This window comes from Fukomys damarensis, unplaced genomic scaffold (genome assembly GCF_012274545.1).
Source record: "Fukomys damarensis isolate Sample0158 unplaced genomic scaffold, DMR_v1.0_HiC HiC_scaffold_1, whole genome shotgun sequence".
NCBI lineage: Eukaryota > Metazoa > Chordata > Mammalia > Rodentia > Bathyergidae > Fukomys > Fukomys damarensis.
The window spans coordinates 25210837-25226739 of record NW_022900913.1 but is presented as its reverse complement, the minus strand read 5'-3'; the positions used below and the strand labels follow the sequence as shown (position 1 = coordinate 25226739).

The 15903-nt window shown below is 41.1% G+C and overlaps 1 protein-coding gene across 1 annotated transcript in view; it reads right to left on the bottom strand.

Annotated features, from left to right (window-relative positions):
• Npr3 (natriuretic peptide receptor 3) overlaps positions 1-15903 on the bottom strand; it is a 60828-nt gene that overhangs the window by 42466 nt on the left and 2459 nt on the right. The window contains exon 2 of the mRNA XM_033758543.1: positions 5393-5515. Coding sequence (XP_033614434.1) covers positions 5393-5507 — 115 coding nt within the window. The 5' untranslated portion in view covers positions 5508-5515. The remainder of the gene's footprint in view (positions 1-5392; positions 5516-15903) is intronic.

The following is a 15903-nucleotide window of genomic DNA, read 5'->3' as shown; positions in this document are numbered from 1 at the left end:
TAAAAAATCTGTCTTTAAAATCTTATTTTCAGCTGGGCATGGTGGCACACGCCTGTAATCCCAGCACTAGGGAGGCTGAGGCAGGAGGATCACTGTGAGTTCAAGACCAGCCTGGGCTACGTAGTGAGTTCCAGGTCAATCTCAACTACATAGTGAGACCCTGTCTCAAAAAAACAAAAACAAAAAAAAGTCTTAATTTCAATCACTTAATTCTTTAATAATATGTACTGATCTGTGACTATATAATTTGGGCAAATCCGAGAATTTTTTTGAATGCTCAGCAAGACTAAACAATCTACTTACTAATCAGCAAAGAGGTAAATACTACCAACATCTTAAAACCCAATTTCAAGCAAGTATTGGTTAAAATAAAGGCCTTTCTCTAGAGCAGTATAGGGTTTGTTGTGAGAACAGGAAGTGGATTTAAAAGAACTTTCCATGAAAGTGTTCGTAGATATTAGAACACAAAATCTAAAGAAGTCCCTTTATTAATAATGTTCCTTGGAATTTTGGTCTAGGTGACCCTGCCCACCACAGGATCTATTTACTTCTACTCTGGGAAGGAAGGTGCTTCAGGGTTGGAGAAAGACACAGACACTTGCCTCCCTACATCCATTCTCCTTTCCTTTTCCTAACATATTCCCCAAACTGACTTACAATACCAGTAAGTTCAGCTAAAAGTATAATTCTGTATAATTCTGAACTCTCTTGCAACCTGGGGGAACTAATCCCATGTAATCAGATGTTAATGAATGATATGTTCTGAAGAGCCCTTCAAAGGAAACCAAGTCAACTGAAGGGATATCTTTTTACCGGCTGTCTCTTCCCTGTTTTGGCTACAATTAAGATCTGATCAATGGAGCTGTGGCTGCCATCTTGGATCTTGAGAATGGATGCCAGGCACTAAGACTGAGGGAACAAGAAACAGGAGAAGCTTGTGTCCTTGGTGACCTTTTATAACCACATGTTTGCCCTGGGCTTTTCATTATGGAATTCTTTCAGGGGAAAGAGCAGATCTCTACATTTATTACAATCACCATACTTGGGCAACTTGGTCAGATGCATGCAGGTGTAATTCTTAAAAGTTGGTTAATTTGGTAACAGAATTTATGACCCTTAATCTGTTTATAAAATTATCACTATAGAAAAAGTGAAAACTTATAATTTTTAAAGTACCACATGTAATGGTCAAAGTAAATTAAGACTAATAATGAATATGCCTATTTATTAACTAGAGATGTTTGCTAGGTGTTTTACATACATTCCCTTATTTTTTACTCAGCCTGATGCTATAAGGTAGTACTATTAGTATGATTAGAAGAAATGAAAGCTTACAAATGGCAGAGTTAAATCATTTTGACATGGTTAAACGTTAAGCTATTAATCTTTAGCTCTTAGCATTAAGAGCTACTACATGGCTCTCAGACTCTTATTCATGCTGACACCAGACCCCAGAGTCTAAGCAAATACAGTGTAAAGGGTAAAATGATAAGAATTCAATCAGAAACTCTAAGTACTCTTTGCAAGTTGTATAAGATCACTGTGTATAATTCTATACAATCAAATTTTCAAGAGGTAGAAAAACTGAGCTCAAGGGAAAGTTTTAAGAAATTGTCTGAACATCACCAACAATAAGTTATATAAGTATCCCTCTTGGGCAGTTGTATTATACATTAAGAAAGATGTGTCATTTTTAGTATCCTTGCCAAAAAAATGTATAAAATCATCCTATAGTGGGAAATATTGGATAATTCTAAACTGAAAGTCATTCTACACAATGACCTCACCAAAAGTGTCAACTTTCACAAACGAGGAGACACAACTCAATTAGTGTGGGATCCTGTGATTGACCCAGAACAGAGCAAGAACATTAGGGGAATAGGTGATAACTCTGAAATAAGGCCTGTAGTTTGGTTATTAATTAGTAGTATTACAGCAATGTTAACTTTCTTGTTCTGGTAATTTTATTATGGTTATTTAACTTATTAACTTTGGAGGATCTTGTTAAAACATATACATGAGCTCTGTATTACTTTTGTAAGTTTGGGGTAACAGTTCCAGATATTAAAGTAAAGATATTCTTAAAGAAGTCAGATATTAAAGTTATTATTACCACTTTTATTACCAAATAAATGTCATCATTTTTGAGGTTCTTGGCAATGCAAGATGAAAAGAAGAAATAAGATGTCTATCAAAAAAGGAAAAACTGTTATTGTTATGTGAAAATTATACAAAAAAATTAGAACAGAGCAGTCAGAAAGTGAAACTCTTGCAAAAAAAAAAAACTCAGAGATTTTCTGTATAGTTACAAAATATAGCAGGAAAAGATCATGATCATAAGAACAACCAAAACCATGAAATATCTTTTAAGAATAAAGTCAATATAAAGGGGACAAAATGTAAATGTTTCAAAATAAATAAGGTAAATTTTAAATGTATCACCACAAAAAGTGTCAAGTAATGAGGTGATGGATATGCCAATTCACTTGACCCCATCAGCCTACATCGTAAACATATATCAAAGCATCATAATCTACCCATTAAATATACTATAGTTATGATGTGTAAGTTAAGAATAGTATTAATTTGAAAGGTGTATAATAATATGAATATGTTAACAGCTACAGAATTCATTTCAAAGTAGTTTATTTTATACTGATAAAATGTACGAGTTAACTTTAAAATAGATATGTTAAGAAAAGCAAAGTGCAAAACTATGTTGATGAACATAAAAAGAAAATTCAGATAAATAAAATAATTTGAAAGATTATGCAGGTTTTACAAGGATATAGGAAACAACAAAATCTCATATATTGTTGCAAAAGTAGTGAACTTCTTAATCAGGGATCTTAGTAATGTCTGTCGACACTGAAATGTACAGCCAGGGATGTAGCTCGGTGGTGCCGCACCTGCCTGGCAAGTGCAAGGTCCTAAGTTTGATCCCCAGTACAAAAAAAAAAAAAAAATTAAATGTACATAACATTTGAGCCAACAATTTCAATTCTAAGCATTTCTCTCAAAGATACCATATATATAGCATGAATGTACAAACATGTGAGTGAGTACGATGCATGAACATACATGACTACTCAGTGTTGCATTGTTCTTAAAAGCAAAAGGCTGGGAATAACATACACATTGAAAAATAAGAGTGAGTAAAAGTGGCATGTAAACATTAAAAATACTATGTAGCTATACTAAAGAGTATGATCATTTTACTTTAAAATATTTTTATAAGAGATATTTACAAAAGACAGGATGACATATTATAAGTGAAAACATAATTTTTAAAGTACCGCATGTAATGGTCAAAGTACAGTAAGACTAATAATGAATGGCTAATATTTTTTAACCAGTGATGTTCCAAGAAGTTTGCTAGGTGTTTTACATTCATCCCCTTATTTATTACTCAGCCTGATGCCATAAGGTAAGTACTGTTGGTATTATCAGAAGAAACGAAAGCTTACAAATGGCAGAGTTAAATCATTTTGACAAGGTTAAGGGTTAAGCTATTAATCTTTAGCTCTTAGAGCTGAATTAGTACGCGGCTTTCAGACTCTTATCCAGACCCCAGAGACTAAGCAAATACAGTGAAAAGGGTAAAATTATTAATGTGCTCTTATCTGGGTCATAGAGTAATAATTTATTTTCTTTCTGGTGCTTTCTCTGTTTTCCAAACTTTCTACAATACTCATGTACTATAATCAAAAGGAAAAATTAATCCAAGCTATATCTGTGCATGGAAGGAATTCCAATGCCCATCATTTGCATTAGGTACTAGATCCATAATGCATGTGAATAAACATTACAGATGCATTTTCCAACACACAGCTTGTATAAAGGGAGGGAAAAAGATTGTTGGCACAAATAAGAAGGCAAAATAGGTCATTTATCCTGCAAGCCTCACATGTCCAGTTTCATCCACTGCAGGAAGCAGTGTCTACTTTTGTTTTATCAATTTTTCTCTATCTCCATGGGAAGTGCATTATATCATCTGTATATACACAATAATGCTGCTAAAGTAAGCCAGGGTATCAAGGCAGGAAACCACGGCGTATGTTTGAAGGTTTAGATCCTGTGTAACGACATACAGCCAGCAGGAACTCGGAAGTGGAGCTTGGTATAAACACGTCATTTGTGATCTGCACACTAACATTCCCCTAGAACCATGCAACTGTGCACAGCTAGCCTGCAGGTTTGAGGAAATATTCTGTAGCCCTCACAGTGAACATTAGAGAAAGCCATAACCACATTTAGAAGGAAACATTTGAACTTGTGATCATGACAGCCTCCTTTAACACCCTCCAACACAGGGACCCTGGGAACTTCCCCAGATCCATCACACGTAATTCAATGCCATAGCTCCCAAATTCTACACAGGAGAGGCTTAAAGCATATTGATTGCAAAGAAAGAGGGGGCTATGAGCAGTGGCTTTCAAATGTCTTTACCTCAATTTACAGTAATAGCTACTTTATTTTACATTGTGACCTTTTATAAACATATATGAAATGTGCATAAATCTCTATATTGCTAACATCAAGGTTGTATGAACCCGTACATGTGGTAAGTTTGACATACTCTGACATGCTCTAGCCCATTATGGTATAATCTGTTCCATTCTACTTCAAATTCTACCCACATCTCACTTAAATTATTTTGACTGTCCATGTCAGTGGTAGCAACCTGCAGCTGGAAAGGCACTGGACAAGGGGTCTTCAGGGTCTCCATTTTGACCACCTGGACTGTGGAACTGGGATATGCTGACCGCCAGACAAGTACCCAGACAAGTATCTTGACACCATAGGTACATAGTTTTGCACTCCTTGAGTTCTCAGAGAAGAAAAGTTTAAGGAATTATGAGATGTTGTCATAACACAGAACAGAGCATTTATATAGTCTTGCTCAGAATCAAAAATTTCCCAAATCATATTTATGAGCATAATTCAAATTCTCAAATCTTCATCAGAGCCCCTTTTTGACCCAGCTCTGATTTGGGTCTTGAATGCCCCCCATAGGCCCACGTGTTGAAGGTTTTGTGGTAGCCATCGTGCTATTGGAAAAGGGTAGAAGCTTTGGAAGGCAAGGCCTACTTGGAAGAAGTTAGGACATTGGAAGTGTGTCTTTGAAGGGTTATCGGGATCCCAGCCCCTCACTGACTCTCTTTGCCTTCCAGCTACCATGAGGTAAACAGGTCACCTCCACCATGCACACTTGCCACGATGTACTTTCCTATCACATATCCAAAGCAATAGGGCCAAGCAACTACGGACTGAAACCTCTGAAACCATGAGCCAATATAAACCTTTCCTCCTTGTAAGTTTTCACCTCACAGCAACAGAAAGCTGATGCAGACACCTTGGCAGTGGGAGAGAGAGCGGTAAGCACAGTTACCATAGGAAGAGCTGTTGAAGAGTTCAATGTTGAAGAAGGCATAGTCTCCACTGGTCATGCCATGTCTGTGTACTGCCAGCATGATGCTCCGGATGGTATCCCCACTGGCACACATGATCACCACTGGGAAGAGAGAGAAAGAGCACACAATGAGATACCCCACTACAGCAGACAGCAAGTGCACCGGAGCCAGTGCGAGACAATGGACCCAGAACTGGGCAATTATAAGGCCTTGAAGTGTCGCCTCACAAGCTACCTATTACAGGACACCCCCCACCTGCATGGCACACTCCCCACGGTGGATGCCTCAAACTGTGGATAGCACTAAACCCTCCATGTGCCATGTTTTTTCTTATACAAACATACCTTAATGGTTAGCCTATAAATTAGGCAGACTAAGAGATTGACAATATTTAACAATAAAAATAACGATTACAACAATGTACTACAAAGAGTAATTTAAAATTCATGAATTGCTTCCTTCTAGAATTTTCCATTTAATTTTTTCAAAACACAGTTGAGCACTGAAATCTCAGAAAGTAAAACCATAGGTAAAGGAGGCGATCATAACTTTACTATAGAGAAACCCAGCAGACAACACCAGAACTGAACACCAGAACTAACACCACCAGGGTGGGAAATAGACTCACCAGATTCCTGATGGAACACACCGAGGACCAGAAACCTCCAACAGTCAACACACATCTAGCCTACAGGAGGCAGCTACAAACTCAGCTTGGGAAACAGTAGAATAATTGACCTATGCTTCCCCCTTCCCTTTTTTTGTGGCTCTAACACCGAACCACATTCCCAGCCTGTCTTTACTTTTTGAGACAGAGTCTCTGTAATTGCCTGGGTTTGCCTCAAACTTGTGACCCCCTACTTCAGCCTCCCAAGTTGCTTATATCACTTACATGACATGTGCTGCCATTCTGGCTGGCCTATGCTCTTTAGAATGTTATTTTCCCATAATGTTAAGTGAAATAAATCAGGCACACAAGCTTAAATATGGCATGGTTTCTCTTACAAGAGAAACCCTAAGTTATAAATAAATAGTAAAATAGAAGACAGATAATACGTAAAAGGGAGATACAACTTTTGTGAAAATGGAGGTGATAAAGAGATGGAAGGAGGAAGGGAGAGGAGGGGAAGAGGATTTTAAAACATAAAGAAATGCTATGTATACATATCAACTTTCATGATGAACGTAATCATGCACTGTGAAGATGTACTAATAAAAAATCAATTAAAAACAGAAGTGAAACTAGGTAGGACCTTTAAGGGTTGACTGAGTTATGCAGCCCTTGCCTCATGAACGAGTTGATCCATTTATATACTAATTAATTAATGGGTCATCGTGAGAAAGGATCAATTTTAAAAGCCAATTTAGCTATATGTCCTGCATGTGCCCCTCCTGACATGTGATGCCTTGCAATGCCCTGGGATCCTACAGGATCCACACAAAAAGATGTTCACCAAATGTGTTCCCTCAGGCATGGACTTCCCAGCCTCCAGAACTATGAGCTAAATAAACCCCTGTACTTTATTTTTTTAATTAAATCGATAATAAAATGGTCAATTTCATGAAAAGCAAAGACAGGCAACAAAAATTCTAGTCTGAAAGAGACTTAAAAGAAGAGCAAACTAAATGCAACATGTGATAACTAAATTCTGAACATTTAAATAAATAAAACTTTTATAAAGGGCATTAGTGAGACAGCTGGTGGGATTTGATCAAGATTTATAAACTAAAGTTTTAAAGTTCTTCATTTTTGAACTTCATTTCATCATTACACTATGGTTATATGAATGAACATCCTTGTTCTTAACAGATACACATTTAAATTGTTAGAAGTAAAGAAGCATAATCCTGAACCTACTCTCAAATAGTTAATTAAAAGGCATTTTCTATGTGTATATGTATATATGTTAGTATGTATACAGTGTATACATATATCAACAGATATAACAGGGACACATGATAGATAGATAGATAGATAGATAGATAGATAGATAGATAGATAGGTGATAGATGAAAAGAGGGGAAAAGGGAAAGATTTAGAATGTTAGGGCAAATATGGCAAAAATCTGGTTAAGGCTATACAAAGGTTTGTTATATCTTCTTATATCTTTTCCAAAAGTGTGAAAACTATTTCCAAATAAAGTTCAAAAAAAATCTCTAAATTTTCCCAATATAAGAGAGTGAAGGCTGTCAACTGTTTTTTCATACTTAATAGGCTGCTTCTCTGAAAAAGAAAACTCAATGGCTCTGGAGACACTTCCTCTGGCAAATCAGTGAGCATCCCTCTGTCACAGGCAAATTGATGAGTGTCTACTTTATGCTGGAGTTGTCTCAACACACAGGGAAAGTAGGTAACAAGATCCCAGGTCCTCTTCCCCCATGTTCTCTCAGTTGATGTCCCCTCTGTCAGATCTGAGAGGTTTTAAGCAGCTCCAGGAGACTGTCGCTTGCCACCTAAGAATGACAGAGGGTGGAGTGAAGTGGGCACTTGGACACTGTCCAGGCACTGCTGATGGTTTGCAGGCTCTTTGCTGTACAGCAGGACCACTGTGTTTTCTGCCTATACACTGTGCAGGGAAGAGACTCTCATAGACCTGGATGCTGTAAACCGTATTATCATCATGCATGCTAGCCCTCCAAAGTGTGTATTTTCTTTGTAGAAGCATGGGTGCTGAAAGACAAAAAACAAGCAGCAGGCTGTGCCTGTGCGTCTTTGGCAACCTGCACAGAGGGCTTGGCTCTTGCTGATATTCCATTTATGGCACACAGTAACTGGGAGTGTTAGGTCACAACTCTGACATTTTGTACTACAAAAGAGCTTGGTGTGCAAGGTAAAAGCCTCAAAGAACAAGTTTTTTGAACAATACAAAACCTCTCAAAGGCCTGTGAATACTGGAGTCAGTGTGGTTTGTGTTTTGAAAATACGGTTATATATTGAGGATAAATAATCAAATTTCAAGATGCCTTAATAAAGAAGTTCTCACAGAAACTCTGAATAATTCGTTATGGCCTAAACCTCTGTGTTAGTTCTAATTAAATTCTAGCTCCTTCAATTTAAAAAAAGAGCCAAGGTGTCCCACAAAATAGCCAACAAGAGGCTAAGGCCAACCATGTTTGAAGAATATGGATTCCAAGTGTGTTCATCTCTAGGAGATCCAGGGAGATCTAGCTGCCTGTCCATCAAACTACCCATATCATTTTTTTGATCAGCTGTTCATAGTCCAAAATCCAGTTCTCAGTGCTGGTATGTATGACTCGATTCTTGCCAGCACACAGGGAACAAAGTCACTGCTTAAGAGCAGATTCTCAATAACCCACATCAAGTATTTGCAGATAATCTGGACTTCAGATTGCTTGAGTTCCATGGGGGACTATAATAACCATAAATACATTTGTGTCAACATGCCCTATTCCCTGGGTATACCTAGGTGACTAAATTACAAGCAACAGAATGCTAGCAAAGATTAAATCAAAATTAGGGAGGTCCATTGGAGAATTCAGGTGTCAGAGGCACCAGGCATTGATAACCCTAAGCATCTATTGGAGAGGTGCACCAGGCCAAGGTCTGAACAGATTCTGTCTCCAAGCCAGAGCGCAATCGTTGCTAAGTCCCAGATAGGCTCTGCTCAAAACTGGCTTCTGTGGTGCTTCTCATCTTTTTACATTCCCAACTACTCCTTCCTCTTCCTCTTCCTCTTCTTTTTCTTCTCCTTCTCCTTCTCCTTCTCCTCCTCCTTCCTCTCTCTCCCACCAGCACCACCAAGCCCTTCTGATGGATACATTCTTTCTTAAAACATTAGTAGTACTCACTGAGACTGACCAAGTGTGTCACAGAGCACCATCTGTCTAAGCACACTTTGATTATTTTAGATCATACGCATTTTGTGTTGACCATGTAGCTTATGTTCAAATGAAAATCCTAATTTCCAAGTTCATGGACAGAACACTGTCTTGAATACCAAATCCATAATTAATGCACGTGATCATCTAGTTGAAGCACGTAAATCCTCCCCATCTGACTGCTACACTGTCGACTCTAAGTGGCTTCTCACTGCTGCAGCATGATCTTGTGATCACACAGAGACTGGCACAGTGGTTTGAGCGCAGATTCTATATTTGTACGATGCTCCCAATCTTTTAGAGTTGTCTCATTCATGCATAATCGAACAGCAAGCATTTTTAGTAACTTGCCTTTATGCAGTCTATCAAAACGTTTGGGATGGTTTCCAATGAAATAGCTTCCTCTTTCTACTAATATTCAACAATTTTTACAATAGTTAATTGAATTAAATACATACAATAACAAGTACGGGTGGAATATTACAATTCTTGGAAGCTGTATGGAAAAGTATGAGAAGTGTGTGGTGTGCTCTGGAAAACTATACTACCTGCCAGCACCCACCAACCGTCAGTAAAACTGACAGAGAGACAGCATTGACTAATCCTGAAAACTGCAGAAGTGGTGGTCAGTTAGACAGTTTCTGTAATATCCAAGCATATCTGAGGACATAAATGCTAATCTGGGTCAAATTGTTAAACTTCTAAAAGAGGTGATAATGGTGTAATGTTAAATTTCCAATTACACTGTTCTTTGTCCTGCTTTTTTAACTTGTGATGTTCTGTGCCATCCTTCCCCATCTGGCTGCCACACTGTCCTCTATAAATGGCTTCTCACTATTGCAGCATGTTTTTGCAATCGCTTGGAGTCAGCAAAAAGGTGAGGTGCAAATGGGTAGCTCTAAGCAACAGTTCAAAAAATTAGGACCATTCCAGGCATTATACCTGAGTTAGCGGGATATCCTTCCTCCTGTCTCAGGTTTCCACTTGGAACAACAGTACTGGGTGAACATTCCTAGGAGGCTTCAATTATCCTCCTAATAATTGAGTGAACTGTCTGACTGGTGAGTCAGGAAGAAAAAACTGGGTGTGGCATGCTGGGCTTCCCCCTCTTTTTCCCCACAGAGATGTGTTTGTATAAGGTATGATCAACATTTGCAGGGAATGTTTAAATTTTTTTAATTACAGTGAAAGATACATTGCTTTCAATCCCCCTCAAAACACCCCCCATTGCTTTGACACATTTAGCCTATGTTTTTGCCACTTTCTGAAGCAGGCATAGAAGTTTCCTTTTGTGATTGTCTTTATGTGTTGTGATAAAAAAAAATACAGTAAATGCTGCTGCCGGATGCCATTTGAGTAAAAGAGGCTTGTAAAAACATTACAATGGGCCCACATCCACCCTATTCACAGCTGCTGCCGTGCCATTTGAGTAAAAGAGGCTTGTAAAAACATTACAATGGGCCCACATCCACCCTATTCACTGGATCTGGCACCCTGAAACTTATGGCTCTCCCCCAAAGTCAAAATGACCTTGAAATGCAAGTGCTTTGAATTGATTCAGGACCTTGAGGTACCCACCACAATACAACTGAAGACACTCCCAAGAGGACCTCCAGAACTGCTTCAGAAAACAGCAAGAATAATGGGCTAAGTGTGTTCAAAGCCAAGATGAGAAGTATTTTTGAGGGAGATTTAAGGCAATAGGTCTTTTACCATAACAATTTTTTAATTAATTCAATGCATTTTTAGATCATACTTCATATGCAGAGAACACACTTCATGGGCTAATTTTTTCACTCCTGGATAAGGGGTGAAAGATCCTATCTGATTTAGTGGCTGGCCCTGCCTAACTCTGGGAGGAAATAACAATCAATAAGTCCTTTTGACAAGATATCCAAAGTCATATCCTCCAGTCAGTTTCATCAACAATAAAAAGTATATTTTCACATTTGCCATCTACATCTGCACCCATGTTCCTTTTAAATCTAAATTTAGAAGGGAAAAAAGAATCTTTCTTCATGGAGGCAAAGCAGGGTGTGCTGTGTCCTGCAAACTGAAAATGTGAGACAAAAAAACAAAACTCAGTAGTAATTTTGGAAGTGGTCAAAAGAATCTCCAAGTAAGAGGATTTTTAAGTGGTAAATAGCAGAAAATAAGAAAAACAGAGGATCTATCCCAGAAATGTAGTATATAAATAAAAAACTAGGAAGAGAAAAAAGATGAAAGGAGGGCATAAAATCATCAAAGAAGAAAAAGATTTTTCCAGAAACAAAGGACATGGGTTTCTGGAAAGAAGAGGTCTACAAAGAGCATAAGGCAAAATACCAGCACCAATGCATATCATGACAAAATGTTAAAACACTGAAAGTAAGATTATAAAACTTTCCAGGGGGAGAATAACAAGTAGTATATCCAGAATCCACATAAACTCAAATTTCTAAATATTAACAGTGGAAATTAGAAGACAATGGAGCAAGGCTATCAAATTTTGAGAAAAACAATTATTTCCCATTTAGAATTCTATAATTAGTAAAAAGAAGATATTGCCAGTCATGAAAGGTGCAAAATTTAGATTTCATTGATCCTTTCTTGAAAGGCTCCTGGAGGATGTACTCCACAAAAATAAAGAAAGAGAAACACACAGGGATCTACCTTAAGAAACAGGTGATAAGAGTCCTAGGAAAACACTAAAGGATGAATCCAGAATAGCTATACAATATGCCTTGAAAACAACTAAACTAGAGCAGCTCAGGAGCTTAAAACAGAACTAGATGATTTAACTATAAATCCATGCAAAACTTAGTAGAAAACAGTAGTACCACAAAGAAAGTGTCATCATGGTAGCCTGCATGGCTCTACTATGAATAGTATTTAAAAATAAGGATAATATTGATACTGAATATGTGTTAGCCAAAAATTTTAACACAACCATATCAAAAAAGAAAGCATGTATGTGTGGTTAACAGACAGTAGAAGAGAACTCAATCATCATTTCTCTTTGGGTTACCAAGAGATAAGACCTGAAATTGAAAATCTCAAAAGTAGCATGTTAGAGAAAGACAAATAGAAGAACAGCTCTAAAGGCAAATATCTAGAGAAACAGATACAAAAGTTGAAAATATCTAATTCTATATGTGTCTTTTTTAAAATTCTGAGGAATACTGAGAGGCAGTCGGCTATATAACTGAATCCATTTCAAATGAAGATCACTATTTTTTAAAAATGTATTCTCAGGTGTGTGTATTTCAATGATCTTAAGTAAAGATATGAAAGGGAAAACATGTTTTTAAATTATTGCCTTAGACAATAAATCCCTAAGATGAAAGAATAATTAATAAATGTTAGTTTTTTCTACCAGTATAATAACACATAAAAATGAAAATTGAGTCATATTATTACTGTTATTGATACGATGTCAGTGTTTACCAGGAAAGAGATTCACATATTCATAACTTGGTTTTAAAGATGACCTGAAGGCCAAAATATGCTAAAAATGTTCTCACCAAAAGGAGAATTAAAGCATGCTCTAGGTCATGGTGATTAAGAAGGAATGTTCAAAGGCAGAAATACTGTCAGTTACATTTTTACACTTGGGTGAGCAAAAATCAGGATCACTGAGTATCGGCTTGAAGAGCCCTTATTTTCCTGAGTTCCTGTTTCACAGAGGAGGAGATTCAGGCTCAGAGACATTCCGTGGCTTGCGCAGGCCGCGGAGCTATAAGTAGAGACTCCAGCTCCAGAGGCCTCTGCTTTTCAGCCCAAGGTTCCTTCTTATGGCACAGTCTCCCCATCTAGGGACACACACACACACATCATACCTACAATGAAACAGCTTATCTCTTGAGCCCTTAGGATGGCTGGGACACTGTGTCAGCACATTCCATGGTGAGCTCCTCCTGACCTCCCCAACCAGGAAGACATGTGTGTTCCCTCTGCACTACTTCACCTGAAGAGCCCAAGGTACACAGTTCAGCAGCAGCCCACGATCTGCCAACTGGTGAGTGGCTGGGCCACAAACTCCATTGAAAGCACATACTGGATCCTTGTTTAGCACATTAACTGATTATTAGGAACCCAAGACTCAATGTATTCCTAGAAGATCCCCTGAGAAAGCTTGTCATCAAGCGGCTTTCCTGAGAGTAAGAAATTTGGGGGCAGGCAGGTGCAGTGTAGAGAAGAAACTATTTTGTTCCCTCAATATCTGCCAGATCACTCTTGGAAAGGTGTTCTAGAGCAAGAATCATAAAATTGTAACCTTAACACCAGTAAAATATAAACATCAGCCCACCAAACTTTCACCACTTAATTCAAAGTTGGATAAAAATTTTTTTTAAAAAAAAGCAAAGAGATTTGGGAACATTTAGGAGGTTTTGAGAATTTGAAGGAAAAAAATGCAGCAATAGAATGCAGCACAAATCCTCTGAAGCCTGAGGCACATCAGCCCACAGGCCCACCAGGGCTCTGCCACCCTTCTGTCCCTGGACCTCCATTGTGAGGCTGAGAGGCCCTTTGGCCTCCATCTGCCTTCATCTGGGCGGACAGATGCCTTTGGCCTTGTACCCCCGGGAACAACAGGGCAATGGAAGTGCAGATGTTTCTGCAAACAGCGGATCTCACAACTGGAGGGACACACCCCCATCCCCAACCAACCTCTAAAGGCCAGAGCTGAAGAAGTAGGTTCTGGGGGCCCACAACACCTCGAGGTCTGCAGTGTGCTGCGGAACCCCGGGGACTGGGAGTGCGGAGAGAGGTAGCCGCGGGGCTGGCGAGTGAGCAGCCGCAGTTGGACATAAATGACCTTTTTCACAATCAGCTTAATTGGCAGGGATACGGCGGGAGCAGACAGCCTGGAGTTCCAGCGCTCAGAACCAGCCTGTACCCCAGGGTCAAAACCCCCTGCCTCTTCGCTCTCACGGGTGTGTTCACTGGAGTCCCAGGTGGCCAAGTTGAGGAGGAAGACTGCTGGAGCTCTCCGTCAGCCCAGTCTCACCTGTTTGTGAGGCTCACGGCCTCGGGTCGCGCTGCCCCCCACCGCTAGTGCTCAGCAAGGATAAGCCCTTCGCCTGGTTCAGTCCTGCTTCCCTTGGGTCACACCAGGGGTGGCACCAGGGTCCGGGAAGCTTTTCTCCCAGTTGCGCCGCTGGCATTCCAGGTGCGTGCGCGCTGAGTAAGGGATTCCCTGAGCGCTGGTCACCCCAACCGTGGCTCTGCTAAGGAGAGAAGTGCGCTGCGTTGGGCTTTCAGCCGGCCTGCCTACAGTCTACACTACAGTAAATGGGCCGCACTGGGGGCTTCCCGGTTATCTATCCGCGGCCATCCGTTCCCTGTAGTAGTAGCCACCAACCCTACCCAGCATTGCGCTTTGCCTGATTTGGGGGTAACTTCAAGCCCCCAAAGACTCCCGGAAAAAATGCGAGGGGCACCCGCGGGTGGAAAGAAGATTCAACGCCCCTTTCTCCAGGAGAGCGCCCCCGCAAAGCCCAGCCCTGGGATGCTTTGCAGCCTGCCCTGAGGAACGCACAACGGTGTCACCTGAGTCCAAACAGCGAGGCGTTTTTGTGGAAAGCACAGAAGCTTGTTTATAACTACAGGAACCATAGAAGGAATGAGACGAGTGCTACAACGAGCCTTTAAAAGAAATCTAAGAGCAGCCAGGGAAACCAGGAGGCCAGGACCAGCTAGTTGGGGCACGCGGCTGCAGAGCGTCCGCAGAGACTTCAGCTCTGAGAGGGGGCGCGCGTCGGGAATGGGCTGGGCTACAAGTTCTTTCGGCTTCGGCGCGCTTCAGACCTAGGCGCTGGTCGTGCGCCCCGGCCGAGAGCCCAGCGCCGGAGAAGTAGAAGTAAGGGGGAGCGGCAGGCAGTTTAACAGCACCTGTTAGAGGGGGCACATGAGAGCGGCGAGCTCAGACATCCCCTGGCCCAAAGTCCTCCCTCCCCTGGAACCTTTATTCTAGGTGCCCCATCTTACCGCGACCGCTCGGCGCAACACGAGTGAGACCACTCGCGCGCGACCTCCCAGCCTCAGCGCCCTCTGGGGCCGCCGAGGACAGCGGAGATCAACGGGGATAGGGCCAGGGGCCCCCGGATGCGCTCCTGCTCACCTCGCTCACTGGCCTGTATGTAGCGCACGATGTCCTCCAGATCCAACTCTTTGGTGTCGTCGAAACTGTAGGTGGACGTGTGCAACCCCTCCTCCTGGAAAACCCCGTGGACCCCCTCAAGAGTGAAGTAGCAGTTGCGCTCCAGTTTGTCGTCGCTGTAGACCAACGCGGCGCGGCTCCATTGGTGGTGGCGGAACAGGGCGAGCATCATCTCGCCCATCTTGGCGTAGGCAGGCGCCACGCGCGTAAGGTGCGAGTACTCAGTGTCCTTGTGCCTGAAGCCGGCGGCCAGGGCTCCCGCCGACAGCATGGGCAGATAACCCCGTGGACCCTAAAGAGTGAAGTAGCAGTTGCGCTCCAGTTTGTCGTCGCTGTAGACCAACGCGGCGCGGCTCCATTGGTGGTGGCGGAACAGGGCGAGCATCATCTCGCCCATCTTGGCGTAGGCAGGCGCCACGCGCGTATAGTGCGAGTACTCAGTGTCCTTGTGCCTGAAGCCGGCGGCCAGGGCTCCCGCCGACAGCATGGGCAGATCCCAATGCGACG